Raw genomic sequence first — 27,904 nt, forward strand, 5'->3', positions numbered from 1 at the left:
ATAGCACTCCAGGCATTCTGAAGGTCTAGAAAAATCTGTTTTGGACATTGGCTTTCTGACCTAGTCTGGTCCTTGTACCCGACCATTTTCAAAGAAATGGGGTTTTATTTGTTTGTTTTATAATCTTTCAAGCATATAAAAGTATCTAATTCATCATTTTTTCCCATTTATGTAGTTGAATCTATGAAAAATATCAAAGATAACACAGTTTGACAGATAAAATTATTTTCACACCAACTAGGTGTTTTGAAGAAACTGGACAATGGGAGGACAAAAGATGAAGTGATATGCTTTAAAAAGCTACCTACAGCACATGAACATATCTGAAAGTCATGTCCTTAAGGAATAGGGAAAAAAAATCCAGCAGAGACCTGACACAGGACCTGAGAGATGGATCCGGCCTTTCAGTTGAATCTACTATTCACTGAAGCCTCATGAGAAATGGACTCAGTGTAATGTCCTTCAAGACGCCTGGAGAACTCTTCCTGAAGAAAACTTAGAGACATTAGAAGAAAGCTTGCCTGGAAGAGTTGAGCCTGCATTGAAGAATAAAGGCAGTTAGATCAAATATTTAATAACAGCTTGTTACTCTGTTTTTGACGCATGTGTTTCTATTTCCACTGCACTCATTTCCTGTTTTCTAGCAAAATAAATGAGGGGTGACTCAAGACATTTGCACAGCACTGTACTTGTATTGGAGAGTGCATGAACAGGATGCTGAGAGTAATTTTCTTTTTACTGTGTTGAAATGACACAAAAGCTTTAGATTTTACATACTAGATATGCAGCCCTCTTTTGCCACAGTTATCACTAATTTGACTTGGTCTGATTAGATTTGAAGAAGGTTTTATAAACACCGTCACCTGGTTTTTATCAGGCACACAAAAGGAAACGCAAACCTTCACTTCCTCAAACAATGAAAATGACCCAAGTGTTTCACCTCATAAAAATCATATTCTAATATTTTAGGACTTTTATTCAAAGTGCTTTAAAATTTGCCTCATTTCCTGCTTCACACACTCACACTTACATGCCGGTGGCAGCGACCTGCCATACAAGGCATTACCACTGGGCACAATTTGTGGTTGAGTGCAACTGTAAATTGGACCCCTTCAGGGCTGTTATTTTTCTACAGCCTGAAGGGGTTGAGAAATCAAATTTTAACCAGCTTACTTTTACTTTTCTCTGGTATATAAATATTTTTCTTCATTCTATTGACCACAGGCTCTGAAAGCATTAGAGCTTTAGAGTTTCAAGATGATAGAGAGCTCTAATAAGATCTAATTCAGCACAATTTCAACTATAAAAAAGGTGGCACGTGGAAATTTCCTTTGGTGGTTTTGATTAGAGTTATAGTTTAATGCCAGCAGTCTGGGAACCCACTGTTTATTGCTTGATGACTTTGTTTCTGGAGATGGAGGAATATTTCCTAGTGTATTTGTGGTGTTGTCAGAGGTGTTGCCTGAGGCTGAGGCTTCCTCTTCTGTCCACTAATCATTGTTTATGTATGCAAATAGTTTTTTAAAAGCTAATTGGTTAATTTGGCAAATGCTTTCCCTCTTTAATGCGCTACTCAAATGGCTTACTAGGATGGTGTCAAAGTCTGCTCAGAGGTGATTGGTTAATAGCACTTAAACTACAAGTGGAATCCAAAAAGCTTCCTGTATTCATAAAGTGGACATTCTGCAAACATATTAATATACAAATATGTTTTTCTAGAAATTAAATGTCATGTACGGCATCAGGCAAAGAGTTAATGTCTGACTCGACCAATTTTGTCTATGCACGAATCTGTCATTTTGTTATGATCAAAATCATATCAGAGTCAAATAATGAGGATACTCTAATAGTTGTGTCAAAAATCTGTAGCTAAAGGAGCAACTAAAAGACTTTTGCACCAAGCATAAAATCTGAAGTTTCAGTTGTACAAACACACTAACTTTCAAAACATTTTTACCTCTGATTCAGAGCGATTTTCACTCCCATATCATCGCTCTCTCTCACTACTTTCCCTCCTCCTCCTCTCTCAGCAGGTCTAGGATGGAGCTCGCTCTGTGTGCAGCTGGGCGGCAGATCCTCTTTCCTCTGATGCTGCTGCTCTCTTTAAGCTTGGGTGAGTTCTCTGTCTCCTTCCTGCACATTCTGCTCTGCAGAAACGAATCGCCACAACACAAATAATAATAATAATAACAACAGACAAAGTCGACATACAGTTGGGGATAGAGATACCAGAGATACCAGGAAAGAACAAAGGGAGGTGGAGCAATCGTAGCAGAATAGAAAAGATCCAACAACACACACACACACACACACACACACACACACACACACACACACACACACACACACACACACACACACACACACACATATATATATGTAGACCTTGACCTAGACAGGTCTGTAATAATTTGACTGTTGTAAGTGAGACCTGACATGTTGGGGATGTTTGCAGACATGCTCAGAGGGACTGAGCTGGAACCGCTCCAAGCCCATTTATGCAAGTTTAGCCGACCATCTGTTCCATTACAACTATGCATAAAATTCACAATTACAGAACAAAAGAGAAATCATCCCCGAGCTGCAGCTCCCTATTGGATAGTATCACAGGTTTCAGGTCCCACACGCAGCCAGCTGACTGCCCGTACTAAAGATAAGTTTCTCTCTTTAATTACTTTCACTGCAATTGGCATGCATGGCAGTGGTCAGCCTGGATTTTCATTAAAACGAAAACCTGCATTGCACATTTCCAAAATCAGAGCATTACTTTACTAGTCACTGCGCTCAGACAACACACAGTTATCTCGCCACATTCAATAGTGTTTTGTCTGTTTTTGTTTCACAACGAAGAGTTAAAAATAAAGCTGAAGGATATCCCAACTGTTAAAATGAAACAACAGGATTTGAGCCTGTGATTTTTTTCAGAATTGAAGGGAGCAGATAATATTTTATCATCTCTGAGTTCACCATAAAGTCATCCTTGTGCATATAACAGAGTGTGGGCTAAACAAGATTTAAAACTGGGAAACAGAGAGAGCTATATTAAGGTTAACAGTATAAACTGAAGAAAAATGGTAAACAGTGTACAGAGTTTATAGTAAAAACTTCACCTCAGTACTAATGTTTTATTTCAGCAGATCTGCAACAGATACACATGGTCACATTATGAATGGATGAAAATCACAAGAAAATGCCCCCAAACTACCTTTGGCTAGTGCACAGTGCTTTGTTAAATACAGATTGCCTCAACGCACCTCTGCAAGGTTTAACTGCTTGCATTCCTAACACTGCAACTGCCTGGGATTATTATATACCAGCCTAATGATGGATTTGTCTATAAAGGAATAGTTGCACACTTTGGGAAAAGCATGTTGTTGTAGCATTAGATAACAGCGTGGTTTGGCTTAGTGTGAAGGCTAAAAACAAAGCACGCCAGGATGTAACTTTCCCTCAGCTGATGTTGAACACATTTTAAAGATTTTGTGTTGATAAAAACTTTTTATCTTGTTACACTTGGACTTAGCACAGCTTGCTGTTTCCTGCAGTTTCCAATCTTTGAAGTTAACCTGTAGCTTCACACTGTGCAGACATGTGAGAGATGATGGGGCTGGTGAAACTAAATTCAAGTACAATATGACAAACTTTTATGGTATTTGTCAATTAAAAGCTTCAAGGAAAGTTCACATAATTTGTGAACAATATCAAGGAGCTAAACCCAGACATTTCCCAACTGACCTCAGCGTATTGGGCACATTAGGTTTAAATTTTGGCTCATGGCATTTCCATTTGAGCTATTCCAGTAAAACAGAGTGAGGAAAAAATAAATACATTACAGTGAGTAACATGCATTACTTTAATCTCTTTGATTCTGCTGTGATAGACTCGGACTTTAAAGGCTTAGGCGGTTGGCCAGATTGTGGTTTTGTATAACTGATTAACATGAAATACAATCTTTAATTTGTAGCATGCAACATTTGTGATTTTATGCTGTTTTGTCTACATAATGAAGGGTTTGCTTGAAATTACTAACACAGACAAAAAAATTAAGTTTTTGGAAGCTGAGCACTCATTTTTTAATTGATGGATTAGCAGTTACATTTCTAGGACTGCCCTCTTCAGATTTAAGTGTATTTGTTGGAGTTTTTTTTTTTTTTAGAAAGCATCCCTTATGCTGACAGATCAGCTCTGACCTGCTGGGAAATGTACATGGGACCTCTGGAGGGCTGTCATGACAGCTGACAGCACCCATGCTGATTCTCAAATGTTGGCAGCTGAACCTTTAGATCCTGCAGGTTACAGAGTGAGTCCAGTGGGGATTTTGCTCGATCTTGGGCCTCGGGCTCTTCTCTGTGGTGCGGTGTGGCTCACTGGCCCGCAGTAGAGGCTGCTGCCATTGGGGAGTGCCACTGACATGGAAGAATCAGCTTAACTAAAACAATGTGCCCGTAAAAGTAACATCCGCATGGATGTCACGACCTAAGGCCTCCCAGTGGAGCATTGCAGTGTAAGAAGATGAGGAGTTCAATTAACTCCTGTCTGTGGTTTTAATGCACAGATAGACCTACAGTACCTGGTGATCTGCTGCAGCTGGGATGTGCTCTGATTGGCATCCTACCCACATGTGACTCTTAAGTGGTAAATGACAGCAACATAAATATTTTTAAATACATTTTTACACTTTTTCTAGATCTTTAAAGTCCATAATAGTTGGAACAATATTGACCACAAAGAAAAATCTATTTTGGGAACCATAGATGGGTCTGTTAATGACAGAGAGCATCCTTTCATGTCACTTCCAGCTCTTTGCCTGGGGTTTTCTTTTCTCCCCTCCCATCACCTCCAGGCTACGAGGTACACTTCCTCCATTCAGTTTGTTGGATTAACTATTTTCCTCCATCCCTCTCTCATTCCTGCTCTGCCTCTTGTTTGAGCTCTCATTCTTTTCCCTCGTATTTGTGATTCTGTGATTACATCTGATTGGGGGGAGAGGCAGCGGGGGCGTCCTCTGCGCTGAGTTTCTCTCAGGGGGTTCAGTCTGTGAAAGCCGTCCAATCTAAATGCAGATAGAAATATCTTTCTGGGATTCTGTTCCTCTGTGTGCACTATTCCAAATAAAGCTGTTTTTTTTTTTTTTTTCATACAGGTGCTCTTTTTATGCCCCTGATTATTTTCTATTGTACTTGACTAACTGTGAAAATTTGAATGGTGAGGGAACAGAAAAGGCTTATGAACAAACAATGAAATATTAATAGGTAAGCAGCAGTTTATTTTCATCTTTTTTGACTATATTAAAATATACAAAAAATAAATAAATGAATGAGGGTCCTTCTGGAGACTTTAGATGTATCCTAAAATCTTCACTAGTAGTGGATGGAGAATGCTCAGTCATCAAGGCAAGTGTTGGTTATCATTATGATTTATCTACATAGGTTCAACCCTCTATAAATATATAGACATAATACAATAACAGAAGCCTGGGATGTTACAGTAAGGTGCATAGTGTGGCAAAAAATGTCAGAAGAATGTAGGAAATAGTCATTTCTGTACAGGTGATGGTGTTGTCATGGTTACATTAAACCTGTATGTCATGGCAACCAGACTGAGTTAGTTGCTGATATCAATCTGCAGAACTCAATATTTTGTGCACAGAAAGTGGCATTGCTTCTTCTCCAGAAATATTTTTTTGAATTCTGATTAAAGGAGTTTGAGTGAAGGATAGGCTCATAAAAATAATATTATTGTAATAACTAATCAAAAATGAAATAATTAAACTGAAACCAGTGAGTTTGTAAGGTGTGTTGGAGGTTTATTGAACCTCTTTAGAGTTGTGTTGAGGGGCAGTCCCTTTCAATGGGACAACACCAGGGACGAATCTTTTACTGATGGATAAGGACAGATAAGATTTTATTGATCTCAGTGCCATAAACAGTACCCTTATTGATTTATCTTAATTCCATCCTGTAACTTCGCTGGAACAATAAAACATGTGAGTGTGAAACTGCTACTGCGTTAGTCACGTGTACGTGCAACTTTTTATGCGTATAATAACCAAAATCAACCAGAAGACATCATTCATGTATGTACAGTATTGTGCAAAAGTCTTGAGCCAACCATCATCTCTTTATATTTTGCTGGGAACATGGGAAATGGAGCGGTTTATTGAAACATGTGCAGACATACAGGCAAAAACAGAGTTTGTGCAATTCTAATGAGCATCAAAGTCAATAATTGGTTTGAACAACTTTATTCTTCAGCACAGCCTGAACTCTCTTAGGCAGCTTTCTGTAAATTTCAAATTTGGATTCCCTCCACAAAACCTCTCTCCCAACTTCCTCTGTAGATGACCAAAAATTCAAATCACTCCATAAGACCTGCTGGCCTGTTGCTAATTTTTCAGTCTAGAGAGTCCAGTTCTTGTGTAGTTTGGCATTAATTAAGAATGGCTTCTTGACAGCCAGCCTTCCACTGAGACCATTTCTGATGAGCCTTCAGTGAACAGTAGATGGATCAGATGCATTTCTCAGGTTCTGTGTCAGGTCTTTGCTGGACTTTTTCCTACGACATGAGTTTGAGATGCTATTCATCTGCTTTAGATAGAGTTTTAGGTCTGTCACTTCTTTTGTCCTCCACTTGTTCATTTCCCCCAATTTTTAGGACACACTGTACAGAATGCTGAGATTTGCCAAGTTTTAGCTAAACAGTTCTTTGTGAACCACTTTGTTGGTGTAAAAACTATTTTATGTCTGCCACGCTTTGTTATGGCTGATTTTTCATAGATTCAGCTAAAGGAATTTGAACAAATGATGTGTTTTCATGACAGGCTGCTAGTAACAACACATCTTAAGATACAATTTAAAACAACAACACTGTTTCCTCCCCTGAGTTAGGTTCCTTTTTATGCTTCAACGAGTCATAGGAAAGTGTTAAATGGCTCAATAAACATGGTCTTTGTACCTGAAAATGTTCAACCATACTGAACTGAAAATGAGTGAAAAAGCAGACAATGTTCAAATAAAAAAATAAAAAAAATACTCAGAAAGTATATATAGATATATATATATATATATGTACTTTCCATTGTTTTCATTTCTTCTAAGCTAAATTTCCTTGAACACATTGCATAATCATGTTTGTTCTCTTGTTCATCCTCTCCAGGTGCAGCCTCCTCCATTGTGAACATGCGTAGGATCACTCATCCTACAGTACAACAAATGTTGGCAGGCAAAGCCACTCTGCCTTGTGTCTTCACCCTCCAGACCAGCACCTCCACTGGGCCTCCTCACCTCCTGTGGACTCGTACTACGCTACCAGGGGGAGGACAAGGTGCTCCTTTGGAGCAGACTGTGCTTTCTGCTAAAGGTAAAACAAAAACCTAATGGTCCTGTTTCACTGCTGACTCAGACTTACTTTATTCAGTCAGAATACCCAGTGAGACTTAAAGCTACACTAATCAATAGTTTTGTATCAACAACAGATCAAATGTGTATGTGTGAGGTGTTGTTCACAGATATTAGCTGACTCAGCTGGCCAGGCCGCAGTATTTATAGAATTTATCTTAAGGCCACAAAAGAAAAAAGGGGAAAAGATCTTAACAAGCTGATGGTAACAGCTCCTGGAATAAAAGTGAAATAAACCTGCACTTCTAAATGACCAAATCTGCCTGAGCAGTGCTGATTAAATCCATCCACAGGGTACCATACAGCAGACAACTTAACATTTTATCGGGCACAGCTGCCAGCTGTTTTCAGTGAAAGAGCTCTTAAAACGCACTGTAGAAAATTGCTAGCACATAGCATAAAGCATTCAGCAGCTAAAAAGTCACATTTACCTCAGAAATGAGCAGAGATCAGGTGGAGAAAGAAATATAACCCAAAATGAATGCTAATGTTGCTCTGTATGTGTTTGATATGCAAATGTGAAACTGTTTGCTAACAAGTTGTGCAGTTTATAATTTGGAGACTCACGGGGTTAACTAAATGCTGCAACGCTCAACAAGAAGTACGCAAATACTAGGAGGGAGGCAAAGACTACATTTGCCCAGGGCAGAACAGGGGCACAGGTGCATACAGGCAGGAAATAAACAAAGGCAGGAAGTGGAGGACCTGAAATTAGAGACATAAGTCCCAAAACAAAACAGGAAGCAGAGAAATCAAGGACAAAACATCTTCCTTTAAGACTGTGGATCTGTCTAAATGTCAGATCTCTGCAGCAAACAGTGACTTTCTCAAACAACTGGTGAGAAAAGACTAAAAACCAAAAACCATGTGAGGGGGGTAAATGTTCTAACTTTGTTGGACAGTTGGGTGTTAGTGGGTCACCCCATTGCTGGTAGCAAAGGCTTTTAAATCCATATACGCAAACATGTAGCAAAGTTTATTTTCTACCTCTAAAATCTCTTTAATGATGAAACTCTCTTTCTGTGCCCAAGGCGATGTAATCAAGGTGAATAAGGCTTTCAGTGGTCGCATCATGCTGCCAGGATACGCTGCCAACCCTCTGAATGCTACCATGGAGATCTCCAGCCTCCGTACCAATGACTCAGGCACTTACCACTGTCAGGTTGTCACGGGCAACGACTATGAGAGGGACACTGTTCCCCTGGTGGTGTCCGGTAAGTGCAGCAGCCGCTGACGAGAGATTTTTGTGTGAGGAAAGTTTAGGACCCCAAAGGAAACATATAGGCTAAGCACAAGTGATGCACAGAGGGTGAAGTGCATTAACTCGAAGGGCTTTAAAATTCCTCTTCCAGCTTAATTGATTTTGGTGTTTTATTGCAGCCCAGCCTTGTTGTGCTAATGTAAAACAGATAATGGCGGCTTTTAAAACAGAAGCACCTCATCCCCCCCAACCACCTTTTTTTGCTTTTTTATTTAATTAAGCATTAATAACATTGATTCACTCTATCAATATTATAATGACTGCTTTAATTAATGTAGCGTCATGCTTTCTGTGCTTGTTTTGTTTTTGTTATCTGGTTTTCCACTTGAATAATTGTGTTATTCATTTAATTAAAGTGTTTGCACTGAATACCAATACCGGTTTCTCTCTCTCTCTTTTTTTTTCTTTTTCTGTGTGCTCATGTGTGAAATTTCAACCGAAACTAGAGTATTGCTTTGCTTGATCTGTTTGTGGCCCCTAATAACATGTTCGCTGATTACATTCCCCCAATGTATTGATTCTGACTGTGTTGGTATATCTGTCAAATTAAAAGGAATTAAAACAGTTTGCCACCTGTCTCTGGGTCTGTCTGTGTAGGTGTGGTGTTTCACTACCGGTCTCCCAGCGCTCGTTACGCCCTCTCGTTAAGTGACGCCCAGCGAGCCTGTCAGGAAAACTCGGCTCAGATCGCCACTCCGGCCCAGCTGTGGGCAGCGTACCATGACGGCTTCGCCAGCTGTGCCGCTGGCTGGTTGGATGATCAGACTGTTCGGTGAGGAGACGACCAATAAGTTCTCTTCTCCTGCTCGCTGCTTGCACTTTCTGCAACACTGTGGCGCTTTGAAGGACTGAAACTAATGACTATCCTGTTTGTTTCCTCTCTTCTTGGATCATCTGCTTTCTCAATTAATATTCCTCAGTTCTTTTTGCCGCTTCATCTGCTTTAAGATCATATTCTTTTCTGTGTTGCTGTTTCTTCGCTATTAATTTTATTCTAATTTATTCTAATCCCTTACCCTTTAACAGAGAATGCAAATAGGAATTTATTCTTTACTGATATTTAAAGTCTTAATGAAAAGAAACACTTTGATATGTGATCTAACGCATTTGTCACGCAGTAAAATGTCCAAATTATTATTATTTTGAAACAAAGGCAATAAGTTACTTACATCACTCCCAAACGGTTGTCTCCACAGATATGCTGTCCAGGTTCCAGAGCTTGGCTGCTACGGACATAAGGAGTACTCTGCTGGAGTGAGGAATTATGGGAAGAGAGACCCAAAAGAGCTGTTTGATGTGTACTGTTTTGCAAAAGAATTGGATGGTACACAAACACACACTCACATGCATGCACACACAAACACACACAAGAGAAGATATAAAACAGCATCAAAAGCTCTCACAGCTTTTGGCTTTTACACTGAGGTTTGCATCATATTCTGCTACAATATTAAATGGATAAGTCAGGACATTTTTTTTAAGTCTCCTTATTGTTCCCACCAAATCAAGTGAAAAGACACAGACCAAACCCACATGTACAGCCAGAAAGTCAGCAATCCAAAATAACAATAAAAAGCACCATTAAAGTGTTTTTTTTATATGAAAAGATTCACATTTTCAAAACTTTCAGTAGGAATTTTGGCATTTGAGCCACAGATGCTGCAGAAATTAAAAAAAAAAAAAAAAAAAAACGTAAAAAGATTTTACAGGTATACAAAGAGTCTTGTGAAAAACTAAATACTGCCCTCAAAGCAGTAAAGAGGGTAACTGCCTGGCAATCAAATATATATATTTACTGTGCATGTGCCAGTCTTCCTTATCCACTTCCTTCTCCTCCTCCTCTGTAAGATATATAAAGTCTTGTGAAAAACTAAGTGCACCTTAGTTACAGACAGGTGCAGCTAATTAAACCCACTTGATTAACTGATCTGGAGCAAGTGTATAAAAGCATACGTTTTGACAGTTTCTTGATCTGGAGCCTTCAGGTGTGTTATCACAATTCAACAATCTTCTCAGGAGTGGAGGTCCCCACACATTCAGCCCAAGGTCAGACCGTGCAACACTTGGAGAAACTGCAAAAAACCCAAGACTTACGTCTCAGAATCTGCAAGCCTCAGTTAGCATTTTAAATGTTTGCGATAGTACAATTAGAAAAAAGACTGAGCAACTTGTTTCGAAGGGCTGAATCTGAACAAACCACGTGACTTCTTGAACAATGTCTTTTGTACAGACGAGCCCAAAGTGGAGATGTTCGGCCATAATGCACAAAAATCAAACGCAGCTTATCAGCTCAAACATCTCAAACACAGGACCTGAACATGAACTCATCTTTATACCAAAATACTTTAGACTATGGATTTAAATGCATTCGTCTGTCCAATAGCTAAAGTTGGGTCATGTGACAGTACAATGATAAATTAAGAAAAAAATCCAAGGTCAAAGTTCAGACCTCAACTTGATTGAAATGCTCTGGTGGGACATCAGGAGAGCTGTGCATGAATGAATGCCTGCAAACCTCCATGAAACGAAGCAACATTTTATGGATGAGTGGGCTGAAATTCCTCCATGATAATGTTAGAGACTGAAAAAGTCATACAGATAACGTTATTGAGTTATTGCTGCTAACGGTGGTTCTACAAACTGTTAAATCATAGGGTGCACTTGACTTTAGAATACCACCAGCCTCATTATTTTACCTCGAGCACTGTTATATAACATTATGTGGCATTTCAGTTATTTAACCTATTAGAAATTTGACAGGCACCATCTGCTGTCTCTTTTTTTCCCTGCTCCAGGTGAGGTGTTTCACTCCTCGGTCCCAGGCAGACTGTCCCTTTCTTCTGCCTCCGACCGCTGTGTGTCCCTTGGGGGCCAGCTGGCCACAGTGGGGCAGTTGTACTTGGCCTGGAGGGCCGGCCTGGACAGCTGTGCCCCAGGCTGGTTGTCTGATGGCAGCGTCCGCTACCCAGTGACCTGGCCTCGTGCTGACTGTGGAGGGACAGAGCCAGGAGTCCGCACGGTCACGCCCAATGACACCGCTGACAACACTACAGCACTATATGATGCCTACTGCTACAGAGGTATGGTGGCCTAGGGGTCAAATGATGTTTGTTAATTAAGTATTAACACAGTAGAAAACATCAATACAGTGAATTTATAGTATGATAAGGTTATGTAACATATAATATTGTTTTATTTCCCATAGAGGAATTAATAATGACTACAGGCATGATTACATACACAGATGTGACTAACATATCACTCCCAAACAAAGCCTTGAGTGTTATTAATGCAGGAACAATGACAATAAATGTCACTGCCAATGTTGTAGCTATGGCAACACTTGTTTCTGATTCATATCTGAGAAACTGTTGGATTGACAGAAGCTGTGGGAGAGAAAGAGAAAGAGAGAGAGAGGGAAAAGACGGGGTATGCTTAAGTTTAATATCTGGATGCTCAGCTGTCAGTTCAGGCTTTTGTGCTGACTAATATCGTCAAAATTAAAACTCGGTAAAGCTTTTAGAGGCAAAAACCTTCAGTGAATGTCATACAAACAGCAAATCTCTTCGCCCTGTTTCCTAGGTAAAGTGAAGAACACAGGCTCCATCTCTCAGATCTACACCTCCCTGTGGAAGCCCTGGAGCTACCTCGCAGGCTCAAGCGATGCTGACTCTACAGGGACAGCTAGTCCCGACGTGACTTCACAACAAACCACCACAATCAGAGGTGTTACATTTATCTGCAGTAGGCACATGAACCAGTGATGCCAACCATCTGGTTAAACAGAAAATTTGCTCATCCAATCAGTCGATGTAGACAGTGAGAAAAAAAGTGTATTTTTCTTTGCACAGAGTCACCAGATGACAGCGAGCTTTCACCTTCCAACTGGACGGGATTGGTTGACCTAGAAGAGGAGGACTCATTTCACAGTGCTGATGTCTGTAAGTACAAATGCTAATATCGACTCCTGTAAGATGATGGGCAAAGACAGCACAAATGAACATTCACATCATTGTCTCAAGCCTCAGACCCCTGGTCCTCAGAGTCCTCGACAGCATATGTAACCCTCCAGTTAATCCCAGGACAGAACTCCTTTGACTGGGGAGAGTCACTGGAGCCTGGACCAGACTCTGAGGAGTTTCTCCTGCCCCCAGTCCATCCAACTCCTCCTGAGAAGAAGGTTGGTTTTAAGCTTCTGTTGGGACATTTTAAACACTGAAACAGGGACTTTGTATTGAAATCAACTTTAATTTTAGGTTATTTCCAAAATCGTCAAGTCCATTTGGAAACCTTGGAACTATCTGATGGGGACTGAAGATGAGGAGGGAACCCAATCACCGAGTGAAGAGTCAGAGGAAGAGAAGATTGTGACGAAAAAGGTCGACCAGGGTTCACAGGAATCCAGTACAGCATCATCAGGTGAATGGATTTGTCCTGTTTAAAACCAGTGAATTAAGATTAGCCAATGAAGTGGGATTTACTACATTAAAATGCTTTTATTACTGAATGAAATCAGTTTTATTTTGTAACATATGTACTCCTCAAAATGTGTATACAGACCTTGATGTATGTCTTACTTGGAGATTGCTATTATTCTGTATAGTTTAAAAATAATAGGACAAAGGGGACATGCTATAGCTCTACAGGCTCTATATGGCATAGGTCTATTGCACAGGGTTGGGTTTCTTCTCCTTGCACTCTGTCACAGCTTATTTGTCTACCCTCAGTTGTTCTCCTATCATAATAAAGGCTAAAATGCCCCAAAATACTTAAACAAAAACATAACAAGAGAAGAAAGAAAGGACACAAATACTCAAATTATAGACCTGAATGCACACATGGTCATTGAGTCTGTTGGGAAGACTCATTTGCAATCAGGTTTTCTATTGAATTTTACTATTACATTAAAAGTATATTTTTTTGGGCAAATAAAGATCAACACTGTGAGAAATTGAGTATTTCAGATTCTAAATTGGGATCTAGCTGAGACGGGAGGAAGGCCATTTCTTAGGAGGCACATTTTAGAACTGTGAGAAAATTGTCAAAATCTGATCAAAAGATGTTAAATCGAGCTCAGGTCTGTGTGGGAGAAATGGGAAGAGGAATAGGAAGAAATAGGCCATAAGGAGACATCTTATTTAGATTTTTCCTTTTTTCTTCAGAACCGCAGCATCTGTGTTATGAAACACTGACAGGGCTTAATGCCAGTGTATATTTATGAGCATGTATTTGGAGCATATTTGTTCAGTAACTCGCACAGTGTGTGATGTTAGGGATGAGCAACTCAACAAGATGATGCATTAAGCCCCTGGAACAAAGTTTATTAAGAAACAGTGACATTGGGGGGAGAGCAGACGCCTTTACTGAGAAGAGCAGAACTCCTTCTGAAAGAAAAGCAAACTCTGAAGTCACACTGACATACAGTAGCTCAGCTGCCACTCCCGCAGGACTGCTTTCAAGCTGTGATTGATACACAGTGTGACAGCTGACGTGTTCTAGCTTTAAGCGGCTGCTTTCTTCACACTGGGATACAGTCTGTAGCAGAGGTTCTCAAACTGTCTGCGGTCAGTAGGGTCACTGAATTGTTTCTCATTTTTGTCACTGAGTTTTTGCTTTGGAAAAAAATTACAATGATAAGTGATATAGCTTATGCTGGCCACCATTTTCACTCTAAGTAACTGTAAACTGGGCACCATGACACTTAGACTGCCACTGAAACTAGTTTCAACTTCAACTTGTAAAGCGATGCGGTGTCTCCCAGTGACATCAGGTATTCTATTGGCCAACATGGGTGGATAAGATAGGCACGATCTGATATGCTGATATTTGTCCTGTGTCATCATAACAATGAATCAACATTGCAACTGACTAATGATGCCATCTGAGCACTCAGGTATCATTAGCCAACAAGTTAGCTAATACTTTAAAAAACTGTAGCAAATCAACATGAGTAGCTTAAATTTGCTAATAGTAAATCAACTCTTGCACCAACTTGATAATGTACTTATTCCATTACTTTTATCATGGCTTACCTTGTTGGTTTGCAATGCTTCAAAAGATGAAAATCTGTTTTTGCACTGATTTATTTCCACATGCACAGTGGTCTGCATAATGACCATTTGTTCATTAACAGAGGAGAGTTAGTCTCTCTCTCTGCTGATATAATGGAAAAATATGTATTTGTATCTGCATGACACAGACTGAACAACACCTCTATAGCCATGAACTAGCTAAGATTACTATACATTAGCACTAAAGACCTGACACAGAATATGTCCCCATAGGCATACAAATTGTTAACATAATTTAAGTTTGATGAGTTTAACATGACCTAACAGCATGCTATTAGAAATTAAAGTAGAAAAACTTACTTTTGGCATACAAATTACTTTTTTTTCGTGTTAAATTGTCTGTGTTTGACAAAATGTGCTGATTTTTCACATGTGATAGCAGAACTGAATTGGGCATGCACAGGATGAGTCACATCATTTGAAACTTAGCCCTGATTGGAGAAATTGGAAGTGTTACAACTGACCCATGTTACAACTATCCCCGGTCTCCCCTATAGTATAAGTTAATAAAAAAAAAACACTAGACATGCAGACCATTTGTTCCAGAGGAGAGTTTTATAATGGAAAAACATTATTATCATGATTCAGGAACAACACCTCTGTAGCACATCTATACATATGGACATTATTAGACGAATAAATTATTATACTTTTCACCTAACCTTTCTGGGGACCCTTTGACTTGACAGCTTTTGTTATGTACATATTGGGTACCAGATGGGTTGAATGTAATGGTTTGCAGAGTAAAGGATCCAATTTCAAGACAGTGGAGCTCAAAAACAAAATGTGAGTTTTAATTCTGAAATGCAAGGATATAGTTGAAACAAAAAGTCAGTCTGGAAAACCAAGGAGCAGAAACAACATGGCTGGAGACAGTAGAACAAGGCACTGAGCAAACATCAGCAGACTGATGCAACACAACAAATGTAAATACTAAAACAGAGAGTGCCTGTGAAGGTTCTCAGTCATCCAGGTCATCGTAGTCTAAGGATCCTTAGACTAAAACAAAGAGGTGTGCTACAAAGCAAGTTCAGCATAGCTGGGCTTTCTTTGCATTAGTTGGCTTGAAAAAAACTTAAAGCTCCAGTCAGAGATAATGGGTATCACACCAGAAAAGGTGGTGTGTTCCCACATAACATGTTTTTATGTTTGATGCTGAAGAGCCAGGTAAAAACAGAACTAATTAAGTGACTCTTAAAACTCAGAATTTGAGCTCAACATAGCTCACTAAACCATTAATCGCTTCATTGTACACACGCTCACTGAGGGTTAAACAAGACACAGATGAACATAATCATGAGGGGCAAATAAAAGTCAAAGACACACGAGAGTACTAATTATCAAAGTAGGACAGGATATGAAATAAATCCCCAAAAAACTTGAACTGAAAGATTTAAGACAAAAGAAAAAAATTGTCTAAACAGAAAGAGAAAAAATATGATAACAACAAACGTAAAAACAAATAAATATGAACTAAGCATTAAAAAGAGGAAAACATGAAACCAAAGGATTGAAACCCTGGGACCATGACATGGAAACAAAGGAATGGCATTTGTTTGTTGTTACCTGTACTTGAACTCCACGGAAAAGTTGGCAAGTGCAGTAATTAAATTATATGTTAATGAAAAAATCTATTCTGTAGTACAGTAAGCTATGGTTAATCAGACCAGGTTAAGATGAAACTTGGATATGACCAAATAATCTTCTGAATCTTTTTTGCTTTTTGCACCCTGGTGTTCTCAAATAGATATTCGCAGACTTTTAGTGTGCAGCAGAAAGAAAATAAGAAATAAGAATTTATTATTTTTTATACCTATGCTTGATTGGGTGCCTCATTAGTGTTTCTTTAATGCTTGGCGGTTTTTCATTAGTTACACAGTAACAAAGACAGGCAGACACTCACTTGTATTTGTGACCACTGTGCCGCTGTACTGAACCCTGAACCATTTCCTGTGTGATGCTGTTCTATTAGCACATCTCTACCAGTGTATCAGTGGAATGAGGATTTGCACCTTAGACATGGGAACCAAGTTTGGTTGCGAATGTGAGCAGACAACAGAAAAGGAGTGAAATGGAAGTCATCTTTTTCCATTTCCTACATGTCAGGGTTCAGCAGGTTCACAGGTCTGTGTGTGTCCACAGTGGATGAAAGCGGTTTTAAAACAGCAGGCATCTCTGTTCAGTGTGTTTAAACTATGTTAGAGTTACTGATTTAATTTTGAGGCTTTTTGTGCAGAGCTTTTCAGTTTGATTCTGTTTGGACTGACTGAATCTTTGTGTGTGTGCGGTGTCTATTTTAGCTAACAGCGACTGTTTTTGAGGTAATAATGACACAGGCATTTATTTAAAGTTTATCACTTAAATCTCTCAGTAACTTTCAGACTTCAAGTCAATCTATTTTTGTTTCTTAGTTTCCTACAACTTATTGATAGAAATTATTTATTTTAGCCACATCAGAGAATTGTATAGCTTTCACACCAAAGTCTGCCTCGTTGCATTCGCTGCCTGATGCAGCAGTCAGGTATGTGTGGATGTTTTGATGTTAACAAGCCTTCATTGAAGAGAGTTGTGGGATTCCAGAGTAAAATATACAGTGCACTGACAATACTGCAGCGCAATGTTAATTATTTTTGCTTAACGTGGGTTGATTTTTATCCGTTGTGTTACATAAATGTTAAGCTGACTAAAGTTTCAAAGGTAGTGTGGTGGATATTTTTCATCTGCCTTTGTACTTAAAAAAAATGTCTTATGAAGATTTCTTCATTTCTTTGGCATAAAAATGGAAATGTGAGATACTTCATAGTTTTCACTATCTACAATAATGTACAAAAGTCATGAGCTACCCTACATTTCTATATATTTTGCTAAGAAAATGGAAAATAAGTGCAATGATTTGGTGAAAGGTGTACAAAAATACATGGAAATACAATATATAAGAAACAAAAACATAGTTTGCACAATTCTAACAAGCTTAAAATTCAGTATTTGGTATCACTGCCTTTATTCTTCAGCACAGGCTGAGCTCTCTTAGACAAGCTTTCTTTTCTAAGAGACTATTCATTTCTTTAAGTAGTCTTCAGGAATAGTTCTCCAGGCTTCTTGAAGGACATTCAAAGCTTTTCTTTGGATGTAATCTGCCTCTTGTTCTGTTCTGTCAATCCTATACAGCTTCAGTAATGTTAAAGTCTGGGCTCTAGGGAGGCCAGTCCATGTCATGCCAATAGTCAGTGTCACTGTCAATCAGACCCTTTCCAAAATCTGATGGTACTTTTCTGAATTCATAATTCCATTTATTTTGGCAAGGTCCCCAACACCATTGGCTGAAATGCAACCCCAAAACATTACAGAGCCTACGCCGTGTTTTACAGATGGCTGTAGACACTCACTGTTGTACCTCTGTCCTCATCTCTTCTGTAAATATTGACAAAGATTTATATCAAAAATCTCAAATTTAGATTCATCACTCCATCAGGCCTGTGGTCACTTACTTCCAGTCCAGTTCTTGTGTAATTTGGCATACCTCATCCTTTCCTCCCTGTTTCCCTTCCTTAAGGAAGGCTTCTTGACGGCCACCCTTCCACTGAGACCATTTCTGGTGAGGCTTTAATGAACAGTAGGTGGGTCAACTGAAGGGCCAGATGCTTCTCTCAGGTGAAAAAGCTGAAAACAAGTGAAAAAGCAGCCAGTGACCAAAGAAAAACTTTGAAAGAAAGCCCCAAGACTCTTGTTCAAAATCACTTTTTGCACAGTACTGTAAATCTATTTGTCCAGAATTTCATAGTCGATTGATCCTTGTTTTGAAGATTTTAATTAGAGTTGTTTATTTTTTGAGTATTTTTGCCATGATGCAGATGGTAATGGGACCCAAATGAAGACTCAGATGGGAGGTGGAAGTAAACTGAAAAGGAAACTTTTATTTCAGGCTGCTGCAAAGCATTCAAATCAAACATACATAGGAAAGACAAAAACAGAATATAACTACTGACAAGGAACACAAGGGGAGGAAAACTGCACGTAGGAAACAGACACTGAAACAGGAACTGAGGGGAAGATAACACTATTTATACACATGAGGTATTCAAGTGAAGTGGACAGGGGAGAGTAATAAGAAAAAGCTGAATCTAATGACAATGAGACTAAACACAATAACACAGGAGCAAATGAACTACCAAAATAAAACAGGAAGTAAATAATAACTGGAAAAGGAAAAGACAGGAAGAGGGCAAAGGAAACACTGAGGAGAATGTTACCAACATTATTAGACTATAACCAAAACTGAAGACTCCAAAGTCAAACAATGACACTGAAAACAGAAGACTCCTAATAACATCAGTAACCACAAACGTCCAGAATATAACCCAAAATCCCATAACAAAACCCACAGACCGTGACATGTTCGATATTGTTCAGCACCAGCTCAGATATTTTTCCCTTAGAAAAATCCTGGTTTATTCTTTTCATGATTATGTCTTGTTGACATTTAAAAGTCAAAAAGACACAAACACTGCTTAATATTCTGAAGCTTCACGCTAGACTCAGACAAATGAACTGCATCAAGTTTGAGTAATTCTACCCATACTTCACATACAGAGTTATCTGGTCTTACTTTTCCATGTGACATCCAATGTTTGACATATTATAGAGGCAAGCACTATTGAGGCTTCTTTTTTAATGGCTTCTCTCGCTCTCCTGCTAGATAGTGTTGTTAATATTGAAGTGTAGAGAGTGCAGCTACAGTTATGGAGGAAAACAGCTGATGTAAAGCTCACACAGCTTAGAAGTGTTTGTTTTATCACCCTTGGCGAAGCCGAGAGAATCCATAAGATGAATTTCACTTTGTAACTCTTGTCTTGGTCTTTTAAGCTCCTTTCTCTGTCTGGAGTAATTGGATTGCTGACTTTTATTTTGCTTCTCTTTTTCTTTGCCTTATGCCTGGCACAGGTTTGCTTTCTTGGGGAACGCCATGGTTCAGCAGTCCCCCAGGAGAGAGCACCACACCAGCGAGTGAAGATTCACCCACTCATCTGGCATCTACTTTGGCTGCCTCCAGAATATCTATGACTACAGAGAGCAACAAGAGCTGGGAGAACTCAGAGACACCCACGTCCACAACCTCCAGGCCTGCACCTGAAATCCCCTCCTCCAGCGGAGACGCCTGGATCCGTGTCGATGCCGAGACCACGACTCAGCCTGGAGACAAGAGGGAGGAGACGGTGACCTCCAGAGCCAGTGGGAGAGGACGAGGAAGAGGGAAGAAGAACAGAGGGGAGGACAGGAGCAGGGGAGAAGAGAAGGGGAGAGGAGAGGAGAGAGGGAAGGCAGAGGAGGAGGGAAGTGGAGAAATCACCGGGGCAGAAGCAAAAGGGGAGATACAGGTCTCACGCCGGCCAGTCGGAACAAGCAAACCAAGAGAAAGATCCAGAGAAAGATCCAGAGAGAGAGGTCACAGGAGAGGACACTCCACGACTACCACAACCACAACCACAACTGACACGACCACAACCACAGCTGACACGACCACAACTACAACTGACACAACCACAACTACAGCTGACACGACCGCAACCATAGCTGACACCACCGCAACCATAGCTGACACAACCACAACTACAGCTGACATGATCACAACCATAGCTGACACAACCGCAGCCATAGCTGACATTAGCACAACCACCACCATCACCACTGACAGGCCTCATGAGCCAACAGACATGACCACATCTGGTACAGAAAGTGACTTTCCTACTTCCAAATCCTCCCCCGCTTTACCAGAAGCAGAAAAGTCATCCCTGTCAGTCTCAGATGCCCCATATCAGACACTATCTTCATCTCCATCTGCACCCCCATCCACCATGCCATCCATCTCTTTCTTCGAGCCATCCCAATCTGAAACTGAGTCTCATTTTCTCCCCTCATCTATCCCCTCTTCCTTCTCCCCAACTCTAACCCCTTCCTCACCTCCACTCCATCCCCAAACCCCATCTTTTTCACCTTCAGTCCCTTCTAACGTCCCATCAGAGGCTCAAACTGTTGGATTGGGAGACACGGCTACATCACCTCATTCAAAAAATCAGGAAAGCTCCACTGACGCCCTAACACCACTTCACTTAGTCCCAGTGGAGAAGGTGGTGGTGAACGGCTCTCTGGATAACCCTCTGTCACTGTCGGGACCCCCAGATGAGGAGGAGCCTGCCTGGTCTCATTCTGTGGGCTCAGGGGCCCTGTTACCTGTCACCATGGAGGAAGAAAGCAGCAGCACAGGAGGAGGAGGAATCAACATCAGCACCACAGCGCTCAGTCCAACATGTAAGCATCTTATGTCTGTTTTCAGATATTTTGTTATCCCTTTGGTTGCCTTTACCTTGTGTGCTTGCTCATGTAACTTTTGTTAGTAATCCAAAACTATTTTTCTTGTATGTAATTATAATTTAAAAGAAGGAAAATGGGGCAAAGAAAACACAAACAGTCAGACAGACACATATTAATAAAAGTTATCTGGAAGGGAAAACAAAGGCAGGCTTTAAAAGCAACTTTCTGATATAGCTGTTCATCACAGTTTATGTTCTCTTTCATCTTTGACCTTTTGTGCTCACCATTACAAGCACTTTTTGTGTTCGGTGACTTATTACTGAGGATGTTGGCAGTTTGCAAATGTCTTTTTTCCACCCACATAAAAAACCTCGGTAGGAAGCTCAAAGATTCACTTTAGAAATGGGACCGGGAAGATCTGTTCTTTAAACCTGCCATGGCCAGAGTCTGTTTATAAAAGAAACACATAAATCAGCCAATTGTTTGTGTCGATCAAGCCGTGGTTCTGAGAACATTGTATGGTAGCAACTCAATCACAGGGTGGCCAACACCCCTAAGGCTCACCCTCCTTTATCATCTACTCTAATCTGGACCATAACTCACAACTTGAACATCATAAGACTTGAAACTAGTGCTTTGAGTTGTCTCTATGATTGTGCATTCACACTTTTTTGGGGGGCTTACGCTAACTCCTGAGGTAAATATGAGGCTCTTTAGCAGCTAAATCCTATTCTATGTTCACCAGCTGGTCGCTGTCTTCTTAAAAAGACGTGAAAAGTAGACGTGACATTAGAAATCTTTTTTTTATGGGTGTTGAAAGCAGCTGTCTGGAAATCCAAACAATGACGCTATGAGTATCGTTAAAGGTAATTTTTTGTACGATAATCACCATGAATGGCATGCTTCACATTGCATTGTTGTAGTAAAGATCATATCTGCTTTAATGGTAGCTCCAACTGGCTGGGCAGCATAATGAAAGTTAAGTAATGCATCAATACTAATTAAATTGTCTTCAGGGTCATTTGCAAAGCAATATAATACACCATCTATTCATTGAGAAATATAGAAGCGACTTCATCCTTCAAGTAAGTACACGCCTGGTGCCTTACTGACAGCGTGTGTCATGTCCTGTTCCTTGGAGTAAAGTCTGAGGCGTGTCTGTGTAAGCTGTTGTCCCAGAGAAAACTGAAAAGTAAGACGCGGGTTGTTGGATTAAAAAAAAAAAGAGGGAATTATCTTTCAAGGCTACCTTTTCATTACTTTCCCTCTGACCTTGCCTCTGGCTTATTTATTCAAAAGATGCAGTTTGTTTTTCCTGGCAACAGAAGATGAGCCCACCATGCACAACTCATGATTAAGTCCGCAGCGCAGTGAAGCTGCTGGCTGGCCACCTGGTTTACTTCTTATTTTGTGCTTGATAATGAGAGCGCACACAGAAAGCGTCCTATCGCTGAGCATTTCAAAGCCCCCTGGGCATCATGCTATCACACATTTCTATGGTGATTTATTTTTGCTCTGTGAAAGCTGCTCATGTCTGTGGCAGGCGTGGTGAGGAGTCTGCGGATGGAAAACAGCTGTAAACTGTATTGACAAGTAGCCGAGGGCAACCATCTGGGCCGCTGGTGCGCAGTATGAGGGTTGATTGATTGAGTGAGAGACCCTAGAGTCATGCAGGCAGAAGGCCATAAACACACAGTTATATTTTTTTATCTATACAAACAGTAGAGTGGATGAAGTCACTTGCTGCAGATTGGACCCGAACAACAGCTTTCAGCTTTACACGTCTTTCTCGTGTACACACCTCTGCTCGGGCTCAGTCCCTTGTGGTTGGGTTTCATGCTGGTGGTCATTATTTGCTCTCCTGACTGGATCACAGAGCACTTCATCAGTCAGCTGAATCAATGAGAGAGAGGAGGAAATAGCCTCAGGTTTGCTTTAAGGACCTTTAGCAAAAGTGCATTGTTCCTCAGAGGTGAACAAACACACATGTGGCTCCACATTCAGTGCACAAACACGCACGTCTGATCTTTTTAGGCAGATTCTTATCATTCTGTGGCATTTAAATTGCAGCCAGCTGTCTTGTTTCCACCTTTCTATTTGCGAGTGCTTATGCACGAATCATATTCTCAAGATAACCCGTACTGTCGCTGTGCCTGTGGCTATGATTACCAGATGCAATGCATAATCTGTGGATTAACTGTCCTATCTCTGTAGACGTATTTACATGAGTACAGTTTTGCTGTTGCCAGCTTATTGTTGATGTTGGAACCCGAGCTGTCAGCCTCTGTGCAGAGCGAAGGGGCAGTCCACTCTGTCAGCTCCCACTACGGGCTATTGATTTTTCTGCACCACTCGCTTTAATGAACGAGCAGTCGCACAAGGTTTATCTTTCACACATACATACATACATACACACACACAGAGGCGTAAATCTGCTTGTCACAGCAGCTGATATTTGTCAAGATGTGCCATGACCTTGACTGATGCAGAGGGTGCAAGTGCACGTTAGTCCACACTGATGTACATTAAATGAAATGCATGGCTGGTTTTAGCACCTGACTTCAGCGGAATTCAAAGCGTGATCCGAGAGGAGTAGCTCGCAAAATTCATCACAGAGCTGAAGCTATTGACAGTCTTTCTCTGCGCTCGGGTCCTTGTGGTTGAAAGCTCTCAATGCTCTTTTGTCCTTTAACCTTTAGCTCGCAGCGTTATGATCATTCAGAGGATGTGTGCTTCTGATCAGTTATTGAAGAATCTCACCCTGAGGGCTAATCATAGCCAGAGTATTGATTTTAACTCATTGTACCATGTAAATACACAAAGCCACACACCAAGACATTCACTGTCAACCTCACAAACACACACCACCCCACCTAAGCAGCTTTCGGTGTCAGGGAGAGAGCTGGCAGAACAAAGACTCCCACAGCCGAGCTTTTGTGGCCAGGATGAACGAGTGGTGGTTTTCAAAGACCTTAACTTGCTATAATGAGCAGCTCAGGGGAGAAACACGTGGTAGTGTGTCAATTGATATGGAAATTTTTAATTGTGGAAATGGACCACACACACGCACACGTTTAGGGGGTGAATGGCTGGGACGAGGCGCTCAGCGGGAGGTCCCCTCATTTCTGTTGAGGATGGCTAATGTCTCAAGTTCTCACGCTGCCCACTATGCTCAATGGAGTGAGCGCAAGGCTCGCTTTCCATATGGTAACCATGACAACTGTGGCTGTGAGTGGATGGCGAGGTTGAGGCTCTTCGGCTTCTGATCCCTTTGAAAAGAGACGGAGTGTGAAATGGATATGCATCTGTTGTAACCGCTGGTTATGACTGAGCTGCGCTGATGGAAAATTTAGAGCGCCGTGTCTTTTTTCTTTCTTAGAATCATACATTGATTTTATTGAGGAAATTATGTTTAAGCCGTCCATTTTAAGAGGATTAACACAGAAATCTTTTCACCGCCTGCGAGATTAGATACACCTGCTTTTTCTTGAAAAAATAAACGATATCTACAAACACAAAAAACATTCTCTTTTACAATGTTGCCAATTAACAGTTTCATTTTTCCTCCCTTCACCTCCCTCCGTCCGTCTGTCTGTTTTAGCTGAGGTGGAGCCCTGCATGACAAACCCGTGTCTGCACGGAGGGAAGTGCCTTCCTCAGGGAACGGGCTACACCTGCTACTGCCCACAAGGATACACTGGGGAGAACTGTGAGATTGGTGGGTCACGCTCACACATACACAACACACACAAACATACACAGTGATATAATGAAGTCAGCCCCCTGTCTGTCTGTATTTAACAAAGTAAGGCTGTCTAACAGCCCTTTTGAAGGATCAAAGGTCAAGCTGTCCATCACTGTGGGAGATAAGGCCAATGGGAGGCAGAGGTCAAAGGTTAAGTTCACACTGTCAGGGTTGGCTCATGGTTACAGTCCCTCAAGGTCAAATTAAGTCAGCTTTTGCATAAAGAACTTTTATTTTATCTAAAAAAATGTGAAGGAAAGAAAAAAAAACTGCTCCAGGACAGAAATGACAAATCTCTGCCAATGAAACAGACTTCCATCATTACAGCCTCTTGAATTTTGTAAGCTGAATTGATTTCTTGTCCCTTGAAGAAAAAGATTAAGGTTCTGGAGTCATGTCAAGGCCGCTTAGTTTTACCAGGAGTTAAAAAAAAAAAAACCCCACCCTACTAATAATATCAGAACTCACTGACTCAAATTAGCACAACAAATGAATGATTTGTTTCCCACCCGAATGGCTTCATGTGCCTTAAACTTGATTGATGAATCTTTTCATTGAATAGATTTATGTGCTGCTGATGGACAGAAACTAAAAGCAGAGCAAAGCTAATCTACTTTGCAGAGGTATAAATAGAGTTGAAAGCTGCTGTTCTCTGTTATTTGTAACTTTGCAGTCAGTGATGCTACAGATAGAAAGAACAAGGTCAGAAGGCCCAACCGGCTGCCATGTTGTACAAAACCTACTGATGGTGACGCGAATAAAACTATCAGACACAGAAGGTGTGTCAGTCTCACCATTTATTTCTCAGCATGTAATTCAGTCCCTGACTTTGAGCTACTTATCATTTCAGCTGATAAGATGAGATCTGAAATGTGCCTGCTGAGCTGTTGTGTTATTGTGGTCAACCAATCTTAATATAGATCGTATCGATACCAGCGCTGGTATTGGATACTAGATATACGATACTAGTGCAATACGCCTGATACTTTGTTTCTCTCCTCTAAGTGCAGTATGTAGCCCACTGAATTGTGTTAAATAAAAGCTTTTTTTGGAAAAACATGCTGAATGAAAAATCTCTGAACCTTTTTGTGTTGACTGTCACGTCTATTTTATTTATAGCCTAGAGCACATTTAAAACAACAGACGTTGACCCAAAGTCCTTTAGAGACAGGCACATTTACATCCCAGGTCTCCAAAAAAACCCAGTTTACATGAAAAGCTGAAAACTGTGCTTTGTTCTGTGTATTGTCTAATTATTATGGAAAGTAAAAATGATTTAGCGGTCATTAAAATCTGTTCAGTTTTTGCATGATTCATCTCATAAATCATGACACACAGCTCTCCCCTACATAAACTCCATCTACAGGTTAAAAGGATCACTACTGGTATTGCCAATACTGGCCCTTTATTTACTTGGTATCGGATCAGCACCACTGGTGGTATCAGGAAATCAGATTGTGTTTTGATACAAAAACACACATCTGTGTAGATTCAATATGGATCGCATGTGTCTTCATAGAAAAACAATATTTAAAACTGCCAATATGAACCCCAAATACAGCCGAAGTTCAGCTGTGTCCAACACACCATTGCTAACGATCTGATTTGCACACTAAAATGATGTGTTGGATTTTTTTTTTTAGCATTTTCAAAGTGTTGCAACGTACCCAGTACTGTGCCAAGTGCATATGTTGTCCAGGGGTTTTAGAGTATGCAAGCAAAGGACATAACACCAGCAAAAATATCCCACAATGCAATGCATTCATGACATACATAACAACCACTGCCAGGTGGTGTTCAAGTCAGCTCAGGCTCATAACTCTGCACTTTAGGTGTTAAGGTGTTTAAATACAGCTTTCTGGCATATTTTCTTTTTAATTTGTTACTCGGTTCTCTCAAAATGAGGTCAGGTTACCATAGAAACACTCTCTAACCGTTTATAGGTGTATACTCATGCACTAAATATCTGAAGCTGCTGTTCCCTTGCTGCATCATGTGCATGCAGGAAAGTCTAAAACAAAACCAAAGTCACATTCTCTGTTAATGTCTCTGTTAGTGTCAGCGTCACAGTATCATTACACCGAAATATAAGGTGTTTCCTGAAAAATGTATGTATATGAAATGTTTTCAGGAATTGTATTAATGCTGTGAATACTGATAACGTCCCAACATACTGTACACATTAACTTGACTGGCTCCCCAACATAGTAATATTTCAGAAGAAGTGCATACAAGCCTCATTCTGTCTCTGCACGTCCCAAAGCAGACACCAGAAACACTTTTGCTTCGGGACTGTGACCCTTTGAAACCGAGATATAAATCTGCCTTGAGGGTCCAGATTTGTTACTTAACACATGCTCTGCTTATTAAACAGCAAGTCAACAAAGCAAGCCGCACACACACAGTTGCATGCACAGTAGCACCCAGTTCTTACTAAGTTTTGTGCGTTCAGTCACGTAAAAATGGACGGATGGACAGGCAGACAATCAAACTGACAGCCAGCAGCCGATGCGTGGGCATGATGCAAGACTTTGTTGTGGATTTGCAGAATTTGCAGTATTATGTCTCTGAGGAGCAGCATCCCCTCTGCATAATGGATGAGAGGGACAATCGGATCAGACTTTTTATAGTGAACAACAAAGAGCTGCACTGATTTTAATGGGGGAATGAGAGAGTTAGTGATGCGTGTTGAACTGTGTGTGGTTAACAGTGCTCCCACTGATCCCGAGGTCATTCAAAGTCAGGCTACACATAACGAGGCCGGGGGGTTCGTATGCATTTGTTATATTTATGAACAGGTGCCTGTGATTTTGATGATTTGAATCATGTAAGACTGAGTTCAACACTCAGTACATCATTTAATTTGAGTTCCAATTAAAAAAAATAATGTCAGTTTGTTGCCACAGAAGACAAAATCCTGCACATCATGCCTTTAAGGTAGTTTTTTCTTCTCAATACAACATGAGAATTTTGAGAAACTTTAGGAATTTGTGCTCTCTTGAGTTGATATTTGATTTTAGGGACAAACAACATTGTTTGGTTGATTGAAAGTTTCCACACAGAAGAGTGGGAACTCTTCCAAGAAAACACATTAGCATAGATCTCTTGATATCAGTCATTA

General features: G+C 40.4%; 1 protein-coding gene across 1 annotated transcript in view; it reads left to right on the plus strand.

Moving 5' to 3' along the window:
- Positions 1 to 27,904, plus strand: part of LOC116318805 (neurocan core protein-like) — a 48,686-nt gene that overhangs the window by 13,071 nt on the left and 7,711 nt on the right. The window contains exons 2-13 of the mRNA XM_031737955.2: positions 2,034 to 2,113; positions 7,156 to 7,359; positions 8,429 to 8,611; positions 9,256 to 9,430; positions 9,855 to 9,982; positions 11,454 to 11,738; positions 12,241 to 12,384; positions 12,510 to 12,599; positions 12,681 to 12,838; positions 12,915 to 13,077; positions 19,671 to 21,035; positions 24,640 to 24,756. Of these exons, the coding sequence (XP_031593815.2) occupies positions 2,041 to 2,113; positions 7,156 to 7,359; positions 8,429 to 8,611; positions 9,256 to 9,430; positions 9,855 to 9,982; positions 11,454 to 11,738; positions 12,241 to 12,384; positions 12,510 to 12,599; positions 12,681 to 12,838; positions 12,915 to 13,077; positions 19,671 to 21,035; positions 24,640 to 24,756 (3,085 nt within the window). The 5' untranslated portion in view covers positions 2,034 to 2,040. The remainder of the gene's footprint in view (positions 1 to 2,033; positions 2,114 to 7,155; positions 7,360 to 8,428; positions 8,612 to 9,255; positions 9,431 to 9,854; positions 9,983 to 11,453; positions 11,739 to 12,240; positions 12,385 to 12,509; positions 12,600 to 12,680; positions 12,839 to 12,914; positions 13,078 to 19,670; positions 21,036 to 24,639; positions 24,757 to 27,904) is intronic.

The sequence above is a fragment of the Oreochromis aureus genome, linkage group 18 (genome assembly GCF_013358895.1).
Source record: "Oreochromis aureus strain Israel breed Guangdong linkage group 18, ZZ_aureus, whole genome shotgun sequence".
NCBI lineage: Eukaryota > Metazoa > Chordata > Actinopteri > Cichliformes > Cichlidae > Oreochromis > Oreochromis aureus.